This window comes from Marmota monax, unplaced genomic scaffold, assembly GCF_021218885.2.
Source record: "Marmota monax isolate L192 unplaced genomic scaffold, Marmota_monax_Labrador192_F-V1.1 WCK01_AAM20220418_F8-fsc00122, whole genome shotgun sequence".
NCBI classification, from domain to species: domain Eukaryota; kingdom Metazoa; phylum Chordata; class Mammalia; order Rodentia; family Sciuridae; genus Marmota; species Marmota monax.
The window spans coordinates 5,352,349-5,373,141 of NW_026695223.1; the positions used below are offsets into that span (position 1 = coordinate 5,352,349).

Sequence of the window (20,793 nt, forward strand, 5' to 3'; positions counted from 1 at the left end):
CTAGTTTCTTCTCCAATAACCTCCACCAAATCCTTGTTTGCTCTCCCTCCCCTGTGCTTGACTTCATGATCCCAAGAGACCTTCGTGAACCTTTGGGGACTCTGCAGGTGGGTTTTCAGCCTCCTTGATGTTGGCTTTAGATTTGGCCCTTCCACTAAGTAGTTATGGAGTCTGTCAGTTCCAGAGCTTCAATGTTCTTGTGGTGGTCACAATTTCTTTCTGAATGTTTTCCCCATCCTTGTGAATTTCTGTTTGTTTTTTTTTTAACAAATCTCTTAAAATGGTTTGGGAGGAAAAACTGCTAGATAACATTGATTCAATGTGTTATTGTAACCAAGCAGGTCTTTAATTCCATTTTTTATTTTATTTTCTCACATCACTTAATAATACGGTTGTTAATTCTTCTTGTAGTTCACTGCTTTTGAGACTGTCAATAAATTATCTAACATCTTTAGGTCTTTCCTTCCTCATCTGTAAAATAGGAACATGTCTTGTCCTACCTGCTTTATGAGGTAGTGCCGCAGCTTGCCTCTGTAGGTCTGAGGACAAAATAGCCAGCTGTTCGAGCGCAGCTCAGGCAAAATCAGGCACACAGGGGGATGTGGGGATCTTCCTGGGTCAGTGAAAGTACTCCTGCGGGGCCTCTGGTTTCCATCCTTGTTTCCAGATCAGCAACTTGGCATAACCCTAGGCTTCTGTTGACAAATCCCTTGGGAGACAGGTTAGTGTGTCTAGTCTGGGTGAGAGGGCAGCAGTCCCTCGGAGCAGTCCCTCTGGAGCCCAGAGAACTAGTGATGCCCCAAACTTTTGGAAGAGGAATTATTCTCTCCATTTCCCGCCTTTCTCCTTCCTCCCTGTTTTCTTCTAAGTAAAACACTTTGGTCTCATCTTCCAACAACTCTCCCTTTTTATTTGTGTTTGTTCTTTTTACCTATCCATGATAGTAGAGTGTATTTGACATATTCACATACACAGAGTCTGACTTCCCAATCTGTGGTGGTACATGATGTGCAGTTAGACTGGTTGTGTGTTCATATAGGAGCAGAGAAAAGTTATATCCAGTTCATTCTACTGTCTTTCCCCCTCTCTTCCCTTCATTCCCCTTTGTCTGATCCACTGAACTTCTGTTCTTCTCTCCCCAGCCCTTATTGTGAGTTAGCATCCGCATATCAGAACGTTTGGCTTTTGGGTTTTTTGGATTGGCTTATTTCATTTAGCACGAGAGCCTCCAGTTCCATCCTTTTTCTGATTAGCATTTCCCTTTTGTTTTCTGCTCAGCCTGCCTTTCCATCCATCTCTGGACAAAGTGTGTGACCTGATGTGACCCATTGTCCACTCAATTGCTCCTGCAGATCTGCAGAGTCTGGGGGGCCAGTGAGGCCTTCCAATGAGCATAGCCAAGTGAGAGTCCATCTTGCAGCAGAGAGGGGCTCAGTAGGGCTAGTGCAGTCAAAGGGAACAGGATCCCCTGTCCCCAAACCCTCCTGTACCCAGGGAAGGGCCCAGGAGAAGAACGTGCTGACCTTTGACATCTCCTGTGGAAGAGGGTATAAACCTCCCTTTGGGAGGTTGCGAAACCAGCTGGCCTCTCTTCCCCTCCCCACCTCCTCCTTGCCCTTGAAGAGTAGAGAGTAAAGAAGCATCGGTTACACAGAGTATCCTGTTTCCAAGAATCAATCCAGTTGGATCCATGTGTCTAATGGGCACCTGTGGGGAAAGGAGGCAGCTCAGTCCCTGTGGTGAACCAAGGGTCTGGGGGTGAGTGCATCTGGACAGCTGGGAGAGAAGGGACAGCTGTGGGTGAGTCTATAAACAGGACAGTCTCTCCGGCAGGAATGTTCCTTCCCTCTTCCCTTACTTTGGGCTGGCTGTGGCTGACTGCACAGGAAGCTGGGCTCACGTTTTAGCATTGTAATCAAAGGATGCTCCAACAAAGCTTCACATGACTCATTTGGTGACAGGAGCCATCAGTATGGTGCTGCATGGTAATTCGGCATCCTTGGCAATTCCCAGAGGTGACAGTAACGAGTATTATTTCTATGTGGCTGGGACAGGCATGCAGGTCAGCCCTGGAAGGTAAAGGAGTCTCCGTCCCCAACACACATCTCCCTCCTAGCCAGCTTCCCCCCTGGGCTGGGGGTCCACAGTGTCTGATCCTCCATGTCAGGAAGAAAAGACCAGATCTCGGGCAGACAGAGGAGCCTCAAGCTAAACTCTGCCGGGGATCTTTTTGTTTGCTCTGGGTTCTCCACAGAGTGGCTGGAGAGGGGGAGGAGGGGAGGGTGGGCTTCCTCATCTCCCTCAAGAGATAAGCAGACCCCAAGGGATTCCCTGCAGAAATCCTCAGGGCATTGGTTTCTCAGGGATGGGAAGAGACAGGTGTGCTGGAGGTGTGTGCTCCTATCAGGTGGTGGTGACATCATTTGCTTCTGGTGTCTTCCCTGCCCTGCTCACACATCACCCTTTCTTTGAGAGGAGACTGTCCTGGGGTCCTCCAGGCTGCCCTGCATTGTTGGCGGGTGGTGAGTTGTGCCCTGGGGCAGAGGTGGATAAAATGGCTTTGCTCCGCTTTGGAGCCCGGTGGGGCAGGCTGGGGCTGGTGTCTGAGCTCCCATGTAGGCAGGTGAGAAGGAGCTGTGGGTGGGTGTTGGGTGGAAGGAGGGGCCAGCAAGACAGGGGTGGGGTGCTTCCCAGGAGGAAGTAAGACCTGGTTCTGGGGACAGAGTGGGAAGAGTGGGAAGTGTGCTGGGGAGCAGGCACATTGAGAGGGAACGTGGCAATGGCTGTGGTCAGCTCTGCAGACTGGAGGGCAGAGCCAGGGAGGATGCCCAGCTGAGCAAGGTGCTGAGTGGCCAGCTGAGCTATGGCAGAAGCTCTGCCCTCTCCCTCCTGCTGAGAATGCTGTCTTTCCATCTGTGTCTGTGGACTGTGTCTGATGGGTCAGGGAGGCCTGGAACAGGGAAAGTCCTGACCCTGAATACAGAGCTGACCTGAGGGTGGAAGGGTGGAGGAACTGAGAAAGGGGACTGCTCCAGGGGCCCAGACAGAGGGCAGGCAGTGTGGCTCTCGCTCTGCAGCCAGACCAAGCCATGGAGCCAGTTTGGAAGGGAAGGAAGCCCCTAAATCAGCAGCTTCTCCTCCCAGCAGCCTCTCAGAGAGACCAGCAAACCCTGGCAGGGAGGCAGGCCTTGGCAGGGCCAACCCGACTGCCAAGGCCCTGCTCAGCTTCAATAGCCCATCTCCTCGATTCTTACCTCTCTGAGAGGCTGACAAATACTGGGTTGGCCACATGGGTCTGAGTTTGAGTCCCTGTTCTGTCAGTAGTTTACTACCTGCATGCATTTTAGCAAGTTGTTCCTGTACAGAGAGGGATTAAGTCAGCACTGTCTCTGGAAGTTGAGATAGATGCACGGGGAGGGCAGCACTGGTCTGGCACCAATGAGATGCCCAAGCAATGACAACTGTATTATGATGAGCTCTCCCTGTGCCTAGCATATTTGTGCACAGGTCAGAGTTACCATCGGGGGGACTCTCCTCTGCCAAGGATGCTGGGTTACACAAACCTATCTGAGAAGAGCAGGTTGCCTCCTTCCTGTCCCCGCCATGACCACTCTCCTTCCTACCCCAGGACTAGGGTGCTCCTAACTCTGAGTCCCAGGCTTTGATGCTGACTGCTGCCTTCCTGCTTCCCCACAGACCTGCGCAGAATGACGGCCGGCTTCATGGGCATGGCGGTGGCCATCATCCTCTTTGGCTGGATCATCGGTGTGCTGGGCTGCTGCTGGGACCGAGGCCTTATGCAGTATGTGGCAGGGCTTCTCTTCCTCATGGGAGGTAAGGCCACAGGGGTGGGGATGCGGTAGGGACAAAAAAGGACCTGGTTCCTGGAGTTCTGGGAGAATGTGAGAGGCATGGAGGACAGCCATGACTTGACAGAGCTCTTCTCCCCACTCCTCCCTTGGCTCAGCAGACGTTCTCTGAGTTCCTCCCTCCCACTTGCCACTGAGCCAGCTGTTGGGGATGCAGAAGCAAAGAAGACACGGTCCCCCACCCTGTGGGGAAGGGGTCTGCCTGCTGTGGAAGAAGCACACTATGGTATGAGACTTGTGTTATGGCAGATAGAGATCTGGGACCTGGAAGAAGCATGAACCCAGAAGGTGCCTGGGCATCTGAGACACCCAGGCCTCGGGCTTCAGTGTGGATGAAGGAAGTGGGTGCACTCTGGGCAGCTAGCTTCCTCTCCAAGTGCCTATGTTCATCCTTGACTTATGGTCGTAATTTCCCCCATTTACAATGAGGTGGTGTGGGACAGGGCTACACACTCTCTTGCCTCTGTCCCCCTTACTCTATTATTATCACAACCATAGAGCCAACCATCGTTCCCTAAAGGGAGCTGTATGTCAGGAAGACTGCATGGCCATATAGGAATAGGTATCCTGTCTGTGAGCATAAAAGTTCATCCAGTGTCTACTTGTGCCTCTTGCTTCTCTGAAAAGCTAGAATGTGCTTTTTGGTCTCCTGGTTTGAGTCTCATCCAGTGCTACAGTTTGGGATGCTCAGAGAAAGGTAGTGGATGAATTGTGTGGACTTTGGTAGAGGGGAAATGGGCTTAGAGAGAGAGAATTGGAATTATTTGTGAAAAGAAGGGAAGATGAGTCTTACACAAGATAACAGATGTCAGCTAGGCTGCAGATATCCACACGAATAAATGCCCGGCTCAGGTCTCTTTTGAGAACAGCCAGGTTCTGGGTTTCTGAGCAGAGGTGGGAGGAGGAGAAATGGACCATGCTGGTTCTTTATCCACAGGTCGAGCTGGGAAAGGGAACTTGCCCTCTTGGTACACAGAGATCTCTGGAGCCTACTGAGCTCTGCTTTGGGGGGAGGAGGAGAATATTACAGGATCAGCTTGAGCCTGAAAGTTCCCCCGTTCCCTTGAAGCACATGCATTCTGTGCCAAAGGAAAGAGGAGGTTCTCCAAAGAGAAATTCAACTTTTACATGGACCTCCAAATGTAAAAAGATAAAAGTGGAGTGGCTCTGTTTGTAGTGATGCCTCTCTCTAAGTCTTCTTTGGATATATAAAGACAGCTCCAGTAAAACAGGGCTTTCCTGAGGGTCTAGAGAGGGCTCCCAGGAATCCAAGAAAAGCTGAGCAAACAGGCCTCAGGCAGAGCAGGAATCCCCAGGGGTGGCTCTCTCTCATCTCCTCCTCTTTGGCTCCTGGGCAAGTTCTCCACTGTCCTCTTTCCTTCAGGTAGGCACAAGGTTCAGAGCTTGCCTAGGTGCTAAGCCTGGGGCCTTTCCATTCTTGGAGAACGTCTTTCTGGGCAGCTTCAGTGAGCTTGCAACCAACAGCCAGGTGCAACTGGCTAGCTTGTCCTTTCTGACCAGGCCACACATTGCACGTCAGACAATAAGCAGGTTAGAACTGGGTGACTGTGGAAGGGCCAAAAGCTGTGACTGCGGTGAGGTCACTGGGACACCTCCCAAAGGGGGTGAGGAGACAAAGAGTGGGAAGCTTCCATCCACTGCTGAGGCACTTCCCAGAAGCCTGGGGCTCTGGCAAAACAGTCTGAAAGCCCTGGCTAGACTTGATTCTGAGTCTGCAACCCCTCCCTCCAGGCTGCAGAATGAGAGCCCTGCTTCCTGCTTGCCCCGAGTGGTGCTCACCTGCTGCATGTCAGAGCTGCCTGAAGAGTTTTCACAAAACACTGATATTGGGTCCCAAGCAGAGCTTCTGGTGGTCTGCCTGTGCACACAGAGCCAGGGATGGGTGGAGCAAGTGAACCTTAGTGTACTTTCTAGCTCCAATATGGTATGGTACTAGGGACAACTGGTTGGCCAAGGCCTCTCATGAAATATATATATATGTTACATGTGATGTGTGTGTGTGTGTGTATATATATATATTTTTTTTTCTCTCTAGCCTTCCATGATTGTTCCTCCAAGCCTTATGCAACAAAAGATCGGGTGGTACTAATGGGCCTGTTATTGCTGGAAAGACCATCCAAGCCCTGATTATGGGGGGGCGGGGCAGGTCAGTCAGCTTTTGTGGGACTTGCCCTGTATTTTTTAATGACAAAACCATACTTTCTGATAGTGTCTGTGTGACAATGAGCTTTCAGGATCTGCTGTTACAGGTCTTTCTTGATAACTGGGGGCCATCCAGGCCAGAGTGAATCCATCTGACCCAAAGGCTGCCTGGGCTTCCACTTCACCCTAGAGCTTTGTCGTCCGTGACCCTAGGTAAAGCAGTGTCTTCCTGCAAGCGGCCGAGAGGGAAGTGGTGTCCACATGCTCGTGGATACCTTCAGGCCAGGCAGTAACAGAAGGGGCTAGAGAACAGAGCCATTAGCTGCTGACCCCTTGAATGATGGTCTTCTTTGGAAGATGACGCTGGGGAGGTGGGGTGAAGGCACTCTCATCCTTCTCAAATTAGAGCCCTTTCCAATTGGGGTAGACACAGACCTGGGAGTCCAGATGCCCAGGGCAGCTGCCATCTGCTGGCCCATGAGCTTGGCTTAGTTGGGAACTAGGGAGGAAACAGACCCAGGCAGAAAGGTGGTGCCTCCGGGCCCCTGATCAGCTGTGAGAGCTAATCTGAGAGGCTGGACGCCAACCCAGAAGCGTGGCCTGGAACCACAGAACCCCGTATGTCAGAGACATGTCAGCACCAACCCTCTGAGCACCTCTAGGGGTTAATCTCCCATTGTCAACCTGCTGAAGAACTTGAACAGCAAGCCACCCTCTACAGCCACCTCCCAGACACAGCAAAGCATCAGTCACCAAACTGCAGGTGTTTCCCACAGAGTGAAACAAAAAGGCCCCATGGCCTAAGCTTTCACCCAGGTTGGGGTTTTACAGTCTGCAGCTGAACACAGACAGGTGCCCAAGGGCTCGGATGGGGCTGCAAGTGGGATGTGCAGGTGGGGACTACCTGCAGCAGCTTCTGGAGCTGGCCAGGCATGGGTGTGGCCAGCAGGAGGAAAGGAAGCAGCAGCAAGACTGAGAAAAGGACATTTGGAGTGAAGAATCACAGGTGGAATTGCAGGTGACTTTAGGTGAAGCTGCCAGGGCCGAAATAAACACGGAAGAATCTATTCACAGCCCTGTCTCCTTTCCATAGGAAGCCGGGCCGCCTGCACGGGGCACTTCTCCATTCAAGGTTTCACTGTTTCTGGGTTAAAGAGAGGGCACCTGGCATCCCATGTAATAACTAGCAACAAATTGTTTAATTAATGCTCAACCCAGAGGAGGTAATTAATTAAGCAGGGCAGCTTCGTCAAGCCTGGAGGCTGGCGGTGGCCGGTGGGATCCAGTTTCCCTTTTGGCAGAGCCTCCAGGGAGGATCTAGCCCAGACTGGCACAGCACCATTTGGGTGGCAGCAACTGTCCTGATGATTCATCAGCGATATGCAGAAGCTCGGGAACAGGATGACACAGGGAAAGACTGCAAGCCGAGGAGGCATGTGACGGCTCTGGTCACTTGTGATTCCCTTGCTGGTGTAGCTTGTGGACTCAGGTCTGGACAGCCAAGCCATGCCCCGCCCTAGCAAGGGCCCTCCACACCCCTCCTGCTGGAAGTGTTCCATCTGTTCTCTAGGCTAATGCTGGAGCCTCTACCTGGATGCTTCAACTCCTCTCCAGCCACTCTGGGATCAGTCCTGCACAGAGAAGTTAGCGTCACTTCAAAAGAAGAAAAACAACAACGATAAATCAAATATCCTTCTCTTCTGCTGTCAATAGTCCAATGGCTTCCAGTTGAATTTAAAACCCAAATTCCTTACCCTTCTTTAAGGGCCCTTTGTAATCTGGCCGATACTGCCTCTCGGACCTCCTTTCCTGTTCCTTCCCCTACACTCATGCCCCTGCAGTCACACGGACTGCCTTTCTATTCGGGAACACACACTTTTACCTCAAGGCCCTGTAGCTGGCTGATGCCTTTCTCCACAGAGCTTCCCCCATAATATCTCATGAATGGCTCCTCCCCCTGATTCAGACTCCAACTGGAAGGTCCCCCCTCAGAGACAGCTCCCTTGACCTCCCATGAAGACACTGAGGGACTCTCTACATTTTAATTACTAAAATTTTCTGCAGCACATTCATTCATTCTAAGATGTTTGTTATTATATTTTGATTTTGGTTAATTTTATTTGGGCAGCTTAAAACTATAAATGCTTCTATGTCGAAAGTTGTGTGGATCCGAATTCCATGCCTGGCTTAACCGGGTTTTCCGTTGAGGATCTCAGAGAAAGAACTATGATCAGAGTTGAAGCTGGGGCTGGGCCTCATCTGAGGTTTGAGGTCCTCAGCCAAGGCTGTCATGTCAGGGGGAGAATTCACTTCCCTACAGCTGTGGAGCTCGTAAAAGTTTATTTATCCAAGACTGGCAAGAGAGGGAGTCTCCTACTTCTGTCTCTAACCTCTAGACCCTCTTTAATTAGAGACCCTTAATTTTCAGAACAATTTTAAATTTAAAGAAAAAAGTGAGCGGATAGTCTAAGGAGTTAAGATTTTACCCCTACCCCTGTGTCCAATGTCTCCTTTATAAACATGTTACATTAACATGACACATCTGTTATGATTAATGAATAAATATTGGCACATTATTATTAACTGAAGTCCATAGTTTACTCATAGTCCCTTATTCTTACCTGATGTCCTTCTCTGTCCCAGGCTTCCATCCACTCTGCATTTAGTTCTCAAGTCTCTTTAGGCTGCTCTTGACTGTGGCAGTTTCTCAGACCTTCCTTGTTTCTGATGACCTTGAAGTTGTAAAGAGCACTGGGCATATTATAGGATGACCCTCGGCTGGGACTTGTCTGATGTTTTTCTTATGATTACACTGAGTTGTGGGTGGGGGGGTGGAGATCGCAGAGGTAAAGTGGCATTTTTATCACATCATTTCAACATGATTTATGACTGTGGTTGCTGCAATCACCTGGTAGAAGTCGTGTTTGTCAGGTTTCTCTACTGTAAAATTATTCTCCTCCAAATTATATTCTTCAGAGTGAAGTCACCATGTAGCCCACACATGAGGAGTTAAGATGGAGTGCTGGGACGCAGATCCTCCACATCTCCACATCTCTTATCCACATAAATTATCTGCAGTTATTTTCATGGGAGATTTGTTTCTTCTCCACTTATTATTTTTTTCTTTCATGTACTCATATCTGTGTGGGTTCATGGGCATTTGTTTTGCACTTCTGTTGTGATCCAATACTGCCTAATTTTGTTTCGTCTTTGGCCATTGAGAGCCCTTTCCATTGGCTCTTGTGCCTCTTTGACATGTACCCATCAATGTGGAGTTTTGGTTTCCACTGTTTTTGTTGTTTGTTTGCTTGTCTGAATACTTTATGGCACTTCAAGGCACTCTGGGCTCATCTTGTTTATTTCCTAGCCCAGTTCTAGAAACAGCCATCTCTCCAAGGAGCCCTCTTTCTTGTTATTGGAGAATGGTGTTAGAAACCAAGATCTGGGTAGTAGGCATCTGAAATGGTTTTGCCATTCTGGGTTTGATCATTTTCTCTATCCATGCCCTAAGATGTAAGCTCCACAAACTTCAGAGCCTCATCTGCCTTGGCAAAGGGACACCTCCACAAAGGCATCTCTAATATTGAGAACAGGGTCTGTACCTTAATAAATCTTTGTTGGATGCACACATTGAAAAAATGAATGATCAGCAACAAACAGCAAGTGTTCTGCTTTTGTCTTGATAGAGCAGCTATTCTTCAAGGAAGCAGCCTCTTATCTATAGTTCCTGATCTTATCATTTCCACTTCCCTGAGATTCCTCTTCCTCTTTTTATCTTTATTTGAAAGGTCCTAGGGTCTGTCTTCTTCTGTGATGAAATGTTTCAAATTTCTTTTGGAGGTAGAGTATGAATTACACCCACATTCATAAAGAGCTTCCTGTCTTTTACCTGGAGTCATAGACTATTAGACATGGAAGGGACTTTAGCCACCATCCAATTAGACCTCCTTGTGTTTCAGATAAGAATGGTCATGTCAGGTTGTCCTAGGTCACCCAGCTAGTGACTGGCAGAACTGGAACCAGACCCTGGCCTGTGACCCCAGCCTGAATTCTTGCAGCGCACCCGACTGACGCTGCCTCCAGCACCCCCTGTTGAAGGTCCCTGGGCCCCACTGAGCCACACTTCTTTCCACACTAGCCTGACTCCAGTTCTTTCTTCTCAGCAGGGGCCAGTGCACCCACCATCTCCCTCAACTTCCTGTGTACCCCTCATTGTGTCCCCTCCTTCCTTTTCCTCCTTTCTCGAAAGATAAAGGGGGCATATGCAGGAGCGGTATTGGAAAAAGGGAGTCATTGGGGTTTCTCTTGGCCCACCTGTGCTCAGTGTGACCTTCTTTACCTTCCCAGTCAGTCTTAGGGAACGGAGAAGAAGCTCCAGCTATTAGGTGTGAGTGATGGCAGTGATTTGCAAACCAATGACTCCACATAGCCAGCATCTGTAGCTGCTTCATCGGTTCACCAGAGAGCAGAGAGCTGAGCAGTGAACCCAGACACTCCGCACAGCACCCCACAAAAGACCTTGATGAAGACCCAACTTTGAAAACCTACAACCCGCAAAGGCAAAGCCCATGGCGATGTTTTATTTGAACAGTAAAGTGATTTTAGGGTCGTAGAAATTAGAACAACATAGAGATTTCCTTGTGGGGCTCCTCTTAAGCCCTCCCCAATGTTGTTCCTAGCTCTGGCCCTACTTAGAAGCGTGACTGTAAGGTAAGGAGGCCCTAAGCTTGAAATTCGGCCCCTAGATCATGAATTCATGATTCACGGGTCAGAGGGGGAACCCAGGAGCAAAGGACCTTCCTGGGCAGGGAGAATAAATTCAGCAGGTCAATGACTTTGCAAGACACAAAGCTGATGATAAATGGTAGTTGTTACTCTCATATATCTACCATAAGTAAAGCCCATTTTGATAAGCACAGAAGTGTCCATAATCTATCATGACCAAGCAAGGGCGACTCTGGCATAAAACCCACCTACTTACCCTGCTAATCTGCTTTATGGTTTCATGTGAGACTTCACCAGAACATCACAACTCTTCTCTTGACTCTTTATCTTACAATCTTTCAAAATCTTAAGCAGAGTTTTATAAGCCCCTTTACACCCTGGAATACACCTTGCCCCTTGAAAGGTTTATATTTGAATATTTATTGGCATTTGATACTTACATTTAAAGCAATCCCAGAGGGGAAATTTATGTCAGTAAGAGACATTTGGGGGAGGGTACACATTATTAGGAGATTAGTAGATGGCATCTAGGTTTAGCTCATGTCTAGTCAGTGGCCAGGATCGGTCATTCAGCAACCCAAGCAGCCAGAAGGCTTCATTTTCACCTTGAGTTGGGACAGACCCAAGGAGGTTACATCCTTGCCACCCAGTGGGACCACCCCTGTTACAGATGTGGGCTTCAGAAGACAATTGTGAGCAGCTTTGGTCCTTTGAACCCAAATCTGGTCTGTGAATTCCATATCAGAACAACCTACCCACCAAACAAAAGCCACAATGCCACAGTTCTCTAGAGCAAGAATGAAATACCCAGACAGGACAAAGCCTGGGAGGAGAATGGGAGGATGTGGTGCATGAAGACATCCTACCCATGAAGAGCTGGTGTGGGAAGCCAGCCTTCATCTCCTGTGGCCCTTGGCACACCTGCCATCCACCTAACTGGGGATTATAATTCTTGTTCAAGAAGAAGAGTCACCCAGTTAAAAGTGGAAACTACAGATTTTTTTCATGAAGATCTATTCCAGGACCAAAGGAGCTTTGGACTATCCATGTGACAGCAGAAAATTTCCTTATCTGTCTTTCATGCTTTGCTTCAATTTGCTCATCTATTAAAAGGGGCTAATAATAGTATCCAGTTCAAGCATAGCTGTGAGAATTATAGAGTTAACTCATGTGAAGGGCTTACAATGCCCAGTGTTGTCCTCAGTAAATTTTTAGATATTATTATCTTAGCTACTGAGAAGCTTATTTTTTAAATAGCCCCCTTCGGTGACAAGCTGCTCTGAGCAGTCTCACACCAGCACTGCCAATGCCACACACACCTGCAAGCCACGGAGGTAAGAAAGATGAAATCCTTAGACAGATCACGTCTCTTAGCTCATCACTATCCTACTCACTCATTCATTCTTCCATCCATTCTATAAATACTGATTGCCTGGTAAGTGACAGGTGTAACAGAGGATAGAGTCCTCATGAAGCCAGGTACCATCTTCATCTCAATCCATATCTGTTGCAATTGTCCTCTTGCTTAACTTCTCACTTTCTAGTTGGAGAGACAGACAAAAGGCAGGTACCATAAGTGAGTGAGACAGGTTAGGTGGTAAGAACTGTGGATAAAGAGGAGGCTGGGAAAGAGAGAGGGATGGTGGCATCATTGTAGTTGAGGGAAATCCTCTCAGAACTTGTATGAAGAGCAGCAGGCCAGAGGAATACCTAGGGCAGGATCATTCTTGCAAAAAGAACCTTGAGACATGCAAGGAACCTGGGATGGGAAAGAGTTTCTTGGATCTGAAGAAGTTAAACAAGAGGACAGTTGCAGTAGATACGGATTGAGATGAAGATGGTACCAAACAGACGGGGCAGATCATGAAGGGCCTTGGAGACCATGGTCAGGGGGTTGATTGATTTAGGGGGCATTGATCCCTGTTCTCTCTTGTCCTTTATTGCACAGATTGTCCTGAGGCTCTCCCCTGGGCAATATTCAATATTTTGAGACTTTTACCAGTGTCTCTGTACAACATGGCCACTCCCAATTTCAGTGAGAGGGGATCACTGTGTCCATGCCTTGGGTGACCAGGTTAGGGTTAAGGTGGTACAATGCACCCTCAGAAGGTGTTGCAGCTATGTACCCAGGAGCATCCCTCTGTGCCAACCAGAACTGGCTACATAGTTTGAGGGGCCCAGTGCAAAATGAATACCACAACCCTTTGTTCAAACATTATTAAGAATTTCAAGAGTATAATTGCAGAGCATTAAAGCAAGAAGACACTGTACAAGTCATATTCCCAGGAGGCCAGCTCAGCCTCCAGCATCATCCCAAGCACTCAGACACCTTGAGCCAGAACCCTGCAGCCTTCTTGCTGCAGGGGCTTCAGGGATCTGAAGATATCAGGTCTATCTCTGTTCTGCTTATAGTTAATTCTCCTTCAGTCAGGCCAAGTCTGATGTTGTGATGACTAAATAATCACAAAAAAAATGTGTGCCCTTTTCCTTATGACTAAAGCAGACTCCCCAAATATTGTGAAAACCACCTGTCAATAAGAGAAAGCTTTTATTTCTTGTGTGATAAGAGAGAACTCCAGCTTGCAAAACTTTGAGGGATCTCAGAGGGAGGAGGGAGGACCAGGACTTTTTAAGAACTGGAAGTTTGGTTTAAGGCCATTATTTCAATGTAGGTATTTGGTTAAGGCTGGGTAAGAATAAAGTCATAACAATTGTCTAAGAATATATCAGTAACATCTGGGACTAACGGGAATGGCCAAGTGAGGTTGTAGAAGCAAAGGGTTCAGAGAATCTGAAGAGGCACATAGTCTGTGGATGCTTTTAGTAGACTTTAGGCTAATTAGGCCATTTACCTAGGCAGGACAGTTCCAAAGGTAGAATAGCAGAGTCACATGTCTGAATTATTGAGTGAATGCAGTCCAGCCTGGGACTCTGACACCCTGAGGCCTTCTCTCAGCCCCAGTAAGGTTCTGTCTTTCCTGGGATAGAATTAACACCACAGTGGCCTGGTTAGGAGTTCCTTGCTTCATCACATTGGACAAGAGCAGGTGACAGGGGGACAGGCAGGAGGGGAGGGGAGGGCAGGGCAACTGGACGACCATCTCCACTGCCAAGTGGTGGTTGAAGAAGAGTTTCTCCACCAGCCTTCCAGGGGAAATGAAAGCCCAAGAAGCAGTGGTGGTGCCACAGTGCTCTGTTACCATGGAAACAGGGAATTTCTCAAGTGACTTCAAAATCCCCCCTCTCTGGGCCCTTCTGAGATGTTTTTTCAGAGATGTGCAAGTTTCAGAGAAAGGGAACTTGTCAGGCAAGCTTCTGACCCTTGAAACAAGTCATTTTCAACCAGAAAAATGCTGGTCGCTGGAGACCCCTCCTATTAGGCTTAACAGCTGCTCCCGGGAAGTAGTCAAGAGGGAGGAGCAGGATTAAGTGAGGGGAAATTTCTGTTCTCTTGGCCGCAGAGGTGGAGCAGGTATGGTAAGGGTGAGGTGAGAAGTGCCCCCAAAGAGTCAGGCCCAAGGACATCTTTGCCTTCTTGAGGCTCCTTGTCACCCCACTTTCTGGTTGGCTGGGATGCACAACAAGCATCAGGACCTGGGGAAGAGACTGAAGCCAAGGTACCAGACATCATAGCAAACCAGACCAGGCCCAACATGGGGACCCCTGAGAAGCTGCAGGCCTATTGTAGTGGGCAGATGGGTGTGTACAAATGGAAGTTACAGCCCCCAGGTCTCCTGGGTGCTAGAGACTCAGAGAACTGGCCCAGCTCAGAGGGCCAAGGGGCAGGGCCTGAAAGCAGCCCCTGCAGTGAGCAGCCAGGCCCACCTGGCCCAGGGCAGCAGCTTTGCACCCCACCTCACTGTGGACAGGTGGGGAAGCCTGGAAAGTCCAATCCACTCAGCTGTCCATACTACACAGGGGCTCGAAGGCCTAAGGGAGAGTGACTTTGGGGCCACCTCAGAGCATTACATGGGAAAGGGTTAGGACTGTGGTCCTGGACATGTGAATTCAGTCTACTCTGGTGAGCATACGTCTGTCTCCTAGCAGAATTTGAGCAACTAGGACAGGAGGGTAGTGGCTTGCATCTTAACCATGTCTACTGAGGCCTGTACAAACCTGCTGGGCTTCCCTGACCTTCTATAGTTCTCCTGATTTCAAATATCATCTCTCGCAACCAGCTCGTGTTCCATACCTCGTGTCTTGATTCGGGCTTTTGAAGATTCATGCACTCTCAATACAGAAGCATCAAAAGGTCAAGGACATCCAAGTTATGACAGCAAAAAGAAAGTCCATCCTCCCTGGAGTGACCCATTCATACCTGCCCCATGCTCGGTACTCATTAAATGCCCAACCAGCTGTCTAGTGCTTACTAAGTCCTGGGTGCTATGGAAGATAAAATAAGACCCACTGGGGCCTTGGGACTGTTCACAGCTTTAGAAAGGACTCAGATACCCGTATCAATTAGTGTGATAAATTATCTACTTTCCTTTTCATGGCTCATACCTTTAAATGCAAACTATAAAAAAGAAAAAGAATTCTGTGTCTTTTTGTGAGATAAGAGGACATCATCCGTCTACCTATCTACCACTTTTGGAGGGGGAAGGTGCTGGTCTTAACCCTGGAACAGGGCTGTTTATGGTTTGGGCAGCACTTTAGAGATCACAGAGCTTTTAAAGGAAGGGTAAGAACTTACTGACCTTCAACCCCCTTAGAAGGCAGGTGGATGAGGCAGAGAGGGGAGATCAGCCGAACACCCACGCTGGGTCAGCGTTAGGCACGGTCTCCTCCCATCTCACCAGCTGCCCTTTAAGAAGGGTATTACCACCCGCACTTGGCAGATAATGAACTAGACCCAGAGAGCCATGGAACTAACTGAGAGTCATGCAATTAAGTATATGGTGAGGCCTTAATCTAAGATCTTCACCCTAATCCCCATTCTTCCTTCTGTGTTCCTGGGAGTGGGGGAGGAAAGAACGGATGCTGAGAGTGGCCACCTGGGATAAAAAAAAAATAGGCCTTAGGGCTTAACCAGCAGGGCAGACATTCACAAGTGTCCATTACATCCGTCCACCAGCACCCGCAGTGTCCCCTACCCCTCCCATCAGCTGGGAACAGGTGGATATTTGCTTGGGGTGGGAAGGTAGGAAGAGAAAGGCAAAAAGGGAGGCCCTTCTGTTACCTACATGTTCCCAGGAGCCTCAAATCCAGATGAAGCAAAGGTCATCGGAGTCAGGGTGAATCCAAGCTCTGAAACCTTAGGCAAACTTAGCATTCACACACCTCAGTTTCACCATGTGTGACGTTGCACCTACCTGGAGAGGATTAAAGAAGTCGATGTGCAGAATGCTTGCACCGGAGCCTGGCACCAGTGAGCACTCAGTGCATTTGTGTTGGAATTGCTCATTTTGTCACCAGCTTACTTTTTTGCAATTCCTAGCGATTGCTGAGAGCGTGCAGGCGCTTTGCTCAAGGGCACATTGTTCCTGAGGCGAGGATTCAAACTCCAATCCACTTGACTCTGAAGCCTGGGCTTTTAATTATCATGCAGCACTCTCCCCTATCAACCAATGTATATGATCCTCAAACAACTCAAGAACTGGTAGAGTCAGAGCTAACCCCATGCAAATACCTCATCATGCAGAAAAGGGGTGTTGTTCTTGGGCAGCAGAAAGGAGACTGGTTCGGTTCATGGAATGCTTCTTAGAGAAACGGGAAGAGGCCTTACCTTTTCATATATTCTCATACAAAAGTCAAAGCTTGGGGCTCATGAGGCAAAAAGAATAATCCTTAGTTATTATTTCTGGAGGTTCACTACCAACCCACATCACCTCCTGAAGTCTGGTCTCACCGTGTCAGGGAAACTGCTCTTTTTTGGAGATGTGCTTGCTTCTGACTACTCCACCTGTCACCTCTCCTTGAGCCTCCTCTTCCTGACAGCCCTAGGGCTCACCCATCTCCATCGTTCCTGAAACTCTCTTCTCTTCTGAGGCAACATATTTGTGTTCTTTCTTCTTCTTTCTGCCTTTTCTGTTTCTTTCTTTCCTTTTTCCCTACAAATGTGTCCCCCTGTCAGCAACACCCACCCTCATGGTGTAGACAATCTGTACACAGATGAGCCTGGACCTTGGTGTGGAACAGTCTTGTCTGAGCTCCAGATCACGGTTTTAGTTGTTTGCTGGACACCTCTACCCTCTGGGAATCTCAAACGTGCCTTCAGCTGTTCTTGTCTTTTCTCTACACACATGCATAACACGTGTGTTGTATGTTGACGGAACACATGTTAAATGCCTGACTTACTGCAGGTTCCCAATCAATGTCAGCTCTTCTCTTTTCCCTTCTGCTTTTGTCATCCTTGAAGATCAGTCTGTCACTCAAGTAATTGTTCTCTTTTCCATTTTCACCCTCACCTTTCCATCAATCGTTAACATCTGCCGATATTTCCTTCGCAGTGTTCTCTGTGGCCCATTCATTCACTTCCACGCCTTGAGCTCCATCTGGGCCCTTATGACTGCTGTGGTGTTTGGGGACTCACTTAGCCCTTCGTGGAAATCTCTGTCCTACCAGTTGGTTGCCAGCCCTGAGCCTGCGTTTTCTCATCTGTAAAACAGAGATAGTGCTGCCTGCCCTCTAGGGCTGTTGTGCGGATGAAATGAGTGAACACAGAGCAAAAGCATCTAGCAGAGAATCAGCATTTCATAAATGTTCATTTCCCTACTTTCCACTGAATTCATCCTTTACAACATACTGCTTTTCTAAAATACACCAATTACCATGTCATTTCTCTGATGAAAAATATTCTGTGGTTCCCTGATGTTTATAGAATAAAATCCAGTGTCCCCAGCCTGAAGTTTGGTGTTAGCCACAATCTGGTGTCCTGTGCCTTCAGCCACGTGTCCTGTGCTCCACTGGAACAGATCGCTCACGCTGCTTCTGTTGAAGCCCTGGGCTTTCCTCAGGGCTCAACTTGCAGTCAGCAACTTCCAGAAACCTTTCTGAATTGTCTTAACTAAGTCCAGACTCTTCCTCTTCCTCTGAACTTACATCATTCTGGGGACACTTGCCTATTGTGAGTAGCTTAGAGAGCAGATTTCTGCCCATTGCCTATCTCCCCCATGTGTCAGAACCTCTGTGGTGGCAGGGAGTCCCTTCCTTGTTGCTGCTCTAGTTGTCATTTTGTCCTCTTTATTTTAAACCTTCGTATGGTTTCTGTAGTTCAACTTTTCACTTGGGTGCTTTCCGCTAAAGGGACATAAATTAAAGTCAGTAACTTCTTCCAACCGTCTTTCAAATATTTGGAGCAACCCTATTGCACTTGTTAACGGTGTTACTCATCAACTCAGTACCCATCAGTTGGCGCTTACTGTTTTCTAGGTATTCTTCTAGCCTCTGGGACATGCTAATAAAGATGTGCATGGCCCCGTCCTGGAGGGCCACTCAGGCAGTGGGTACTCAGACAGTAGGGTGGCAGGTGGCCTGTGTCGTAACAGAGGGAACTGTGAGAACACTGAGGAAGCCTCCCTCTGCTGGGGAGAGTGACCGCCTCCCAGGGGAGCTGCTGGTGGAGGCTGAAGGAGGAATCAGTAAACTCACCCTCTGTTTACCTTTGCCCTGCAGAGGCTCCTCATGTCTATTAAATGAAACTGTTCCTGGCCCCGGAGCTGGCACCTTTTTAGAAATAGTAGGCAAGGCTTTATTATTTATTTAAGGTTTTTTTTTATATATTTTTGTTATTCTTTATATAGGATTTCACATGTTACTAATACATTTGCATTTTTAAAATATCTCCATATAAGTGAACTCTGGTGAATGAGGCAATATCCCTTTTATCTGGAAAAAAATTAAAAGGTCAGATCACTTTATATGAAGTTGAAACATAAATCTATGATATTTGATCCCTCAATTTGGGACCTGAGTAGGAAGGAATGCCGGTAGATGCTTTCTTCTCCCTGATGCCCTGTAAAAACCTAGCAATCTCTTCTCAGAGATCTTACTGCACTCTTAGCTACGTTTTATTTAAAATAATGGCTAATTAATGAAAATGCTTTCTATGGCTCAGCTCTTCACATTTTCAGATAAGTTCTATGGAAATCGTATTTCCCAGAAGCCTCTGGGTCACAGTTTTTTACACACCCTGAGTTAGTGGCTCAGGCTGACTGGCCAGCCATGCTCTGCTTACTGCAGCATCTCATTAAGGCCCACAAGGTAGGAAGCTACTCCATACTTTTGAGAATGCAGACTTAAGCTTCTGAGGTCCTCCTGCTAAAGGAGGAGAAGGGACTGCTTCCTCTTATAAGTGACATGGAGAGAGGGGCCAGTTCATGGGGCCCAGCACCTTGGAGGGCCCCATCTAGAGTGGCAATATAGGTGCACATGAAATAGCCGTAATGACAGCATCATAAGTGGATAATGCATGGCTTTGAATCCTGGCTCCAGTACTTAACTAGCTGTGTGACCTTCAGCAATTTCCTTGTCTAAACCTCATAAGGTTGCTTGCTTGGAGGATTAAGTGAGCCAACTTAAGTAAAGCACTTGGAACAGTGTCTGTCATATGAACATCACATATAAACATTTTGTCCCCATGAACCTATGTGTATGTTCACCAGTCCAGCAATGAGGTGACAGCATGGAAAAATCACTTAGGTATAGGTTTTCTTCCCAAAGAAAGGCCAGGGCCAAGGTGACAAAGTGCCAGGGATGGAACCATAAACCAAACCAGGTGGCAGTCTCGCCTGATCTTCTGGCTTGGTGGTCCCCAAGCTGCTTCCTCTCCTAAGTAACATGGCATTGACTTGGATCAGACAGGGCAGAAACCAGAGAGGTTTCTTTCAGGAGCCAATTTCTTCCAGACACTTAAACACCTGGGCCCCCATCCTTCCACACTGAAAATCAAGGCATGTTAGAGCTGAGCCTCGTGTGCACATGGATGTCAAATACTGATGCCTAATGACTCATCCACCATCCCTTCTGGAGTGTCGGGAGGTGAAAAGCAGGATCCTCTCCATGTGGCTCATGCTGGGTAGATATGGCCAGCAAGTCCTAGAGCAAGTGAGAATGGTACTTTCTCATCTCAAGTCCTGGAGTTCTAAGGTACCTGAGATGGGATCTGGTCCCATCCCTGTGTTCCATGGTCATGGGGACTGGCCCAGACAGATGAAATGTTTTCCCTACTTGTGGGTACAGAGAGGGACTAGAACTCAGTTTTCTGATTGCCGGTGGAGTACTCTTTCCACCAAACCACATCCCTATGGTGTTGTCACTGTCCTGTCAGGAAGCTGGTGCAGGCTAACTAGTGTCTCCCTGGGCCATAAGAGCCTCCTTACTACCGCGACAGGACTTCAAGTGTAATGACATGTCTGTTGACTGGGCTTTGTGCCAGTCCTGGAGGTGATGTAACTTTCTCTGCACAAGCCTCGTATGTTGCCTAGGAAGATGAATGACCAGAGCAACCAGGAAGCTACATGCCAGAGAAGGTCTGCAGGAGGCTTGTATTATCCCAAGTATGGATCTCCAGCAAGAAAAGGTAGAATTGCCTTCTGCTCTACATGTTCTCAAAGTTTACCGCATGGACCACTGTCATCAGAACAAGGAGAAAAGAGAGGCAGGGGCAGGAAGATGGCATGCTCTAAGTGGCTTTACTCTTGGAAGCTCACAAATCACAGTTTGAGAATGTTCCTCTCTGCACAGCTGTAGATGCCACTCTCAGTTTAGTTAAGAAGCCAGTTGGATCCCACTAACTCAGCTCTGAACCAAGGCCCAGATGGATATGAATCTGCAAAGATTCTCATTGAAAAATATGTGATGCTACACTCTTAATTCATTTCCTTTCCAGAACTCTCCTTCCTACCCTTTGTAGAAAACTCATAGCATAGCAAATCTTGCTCCATGAAGCATGAAATACCCAAGGTCAGGTGGGCAAAGTGGAATGAGCCAGTGGTTGCTTCCCCTGGGGAAATTTTTTTTTAAATAAAAAAAAATGGAAGAAAGTAAAATGGATAGTTCTTAGATGTTTCCACAGTCCAATAGTTTGAGGTTCTAC

The 20,793-nt window shown here is 48.0% G+C and overlaps 1 protein-coding gene across 1 annotated transcript in view; it reads left to right on the forward strand.

The window, feature by feature from the left end:
• Tmem178b (transmembrane protein 178B) overlaps positions 1 to 20,793 on the forward strand; it is a 351,533-nt gene that overhangs the window by 308,364 nt on the left and 22,376 nt on the right. The window contains exon 3 of the mRNA XM_046434207.2: positions 3,697 to 3,834. Within this exon, the coding sequence (XP_046290163.1) occupies positions 3,697 to 3,834 (138 nt within the window). The remainder of the gene's footprint in view (positions 1 to 3,696; positions 3,835 to 20,793) is intronic.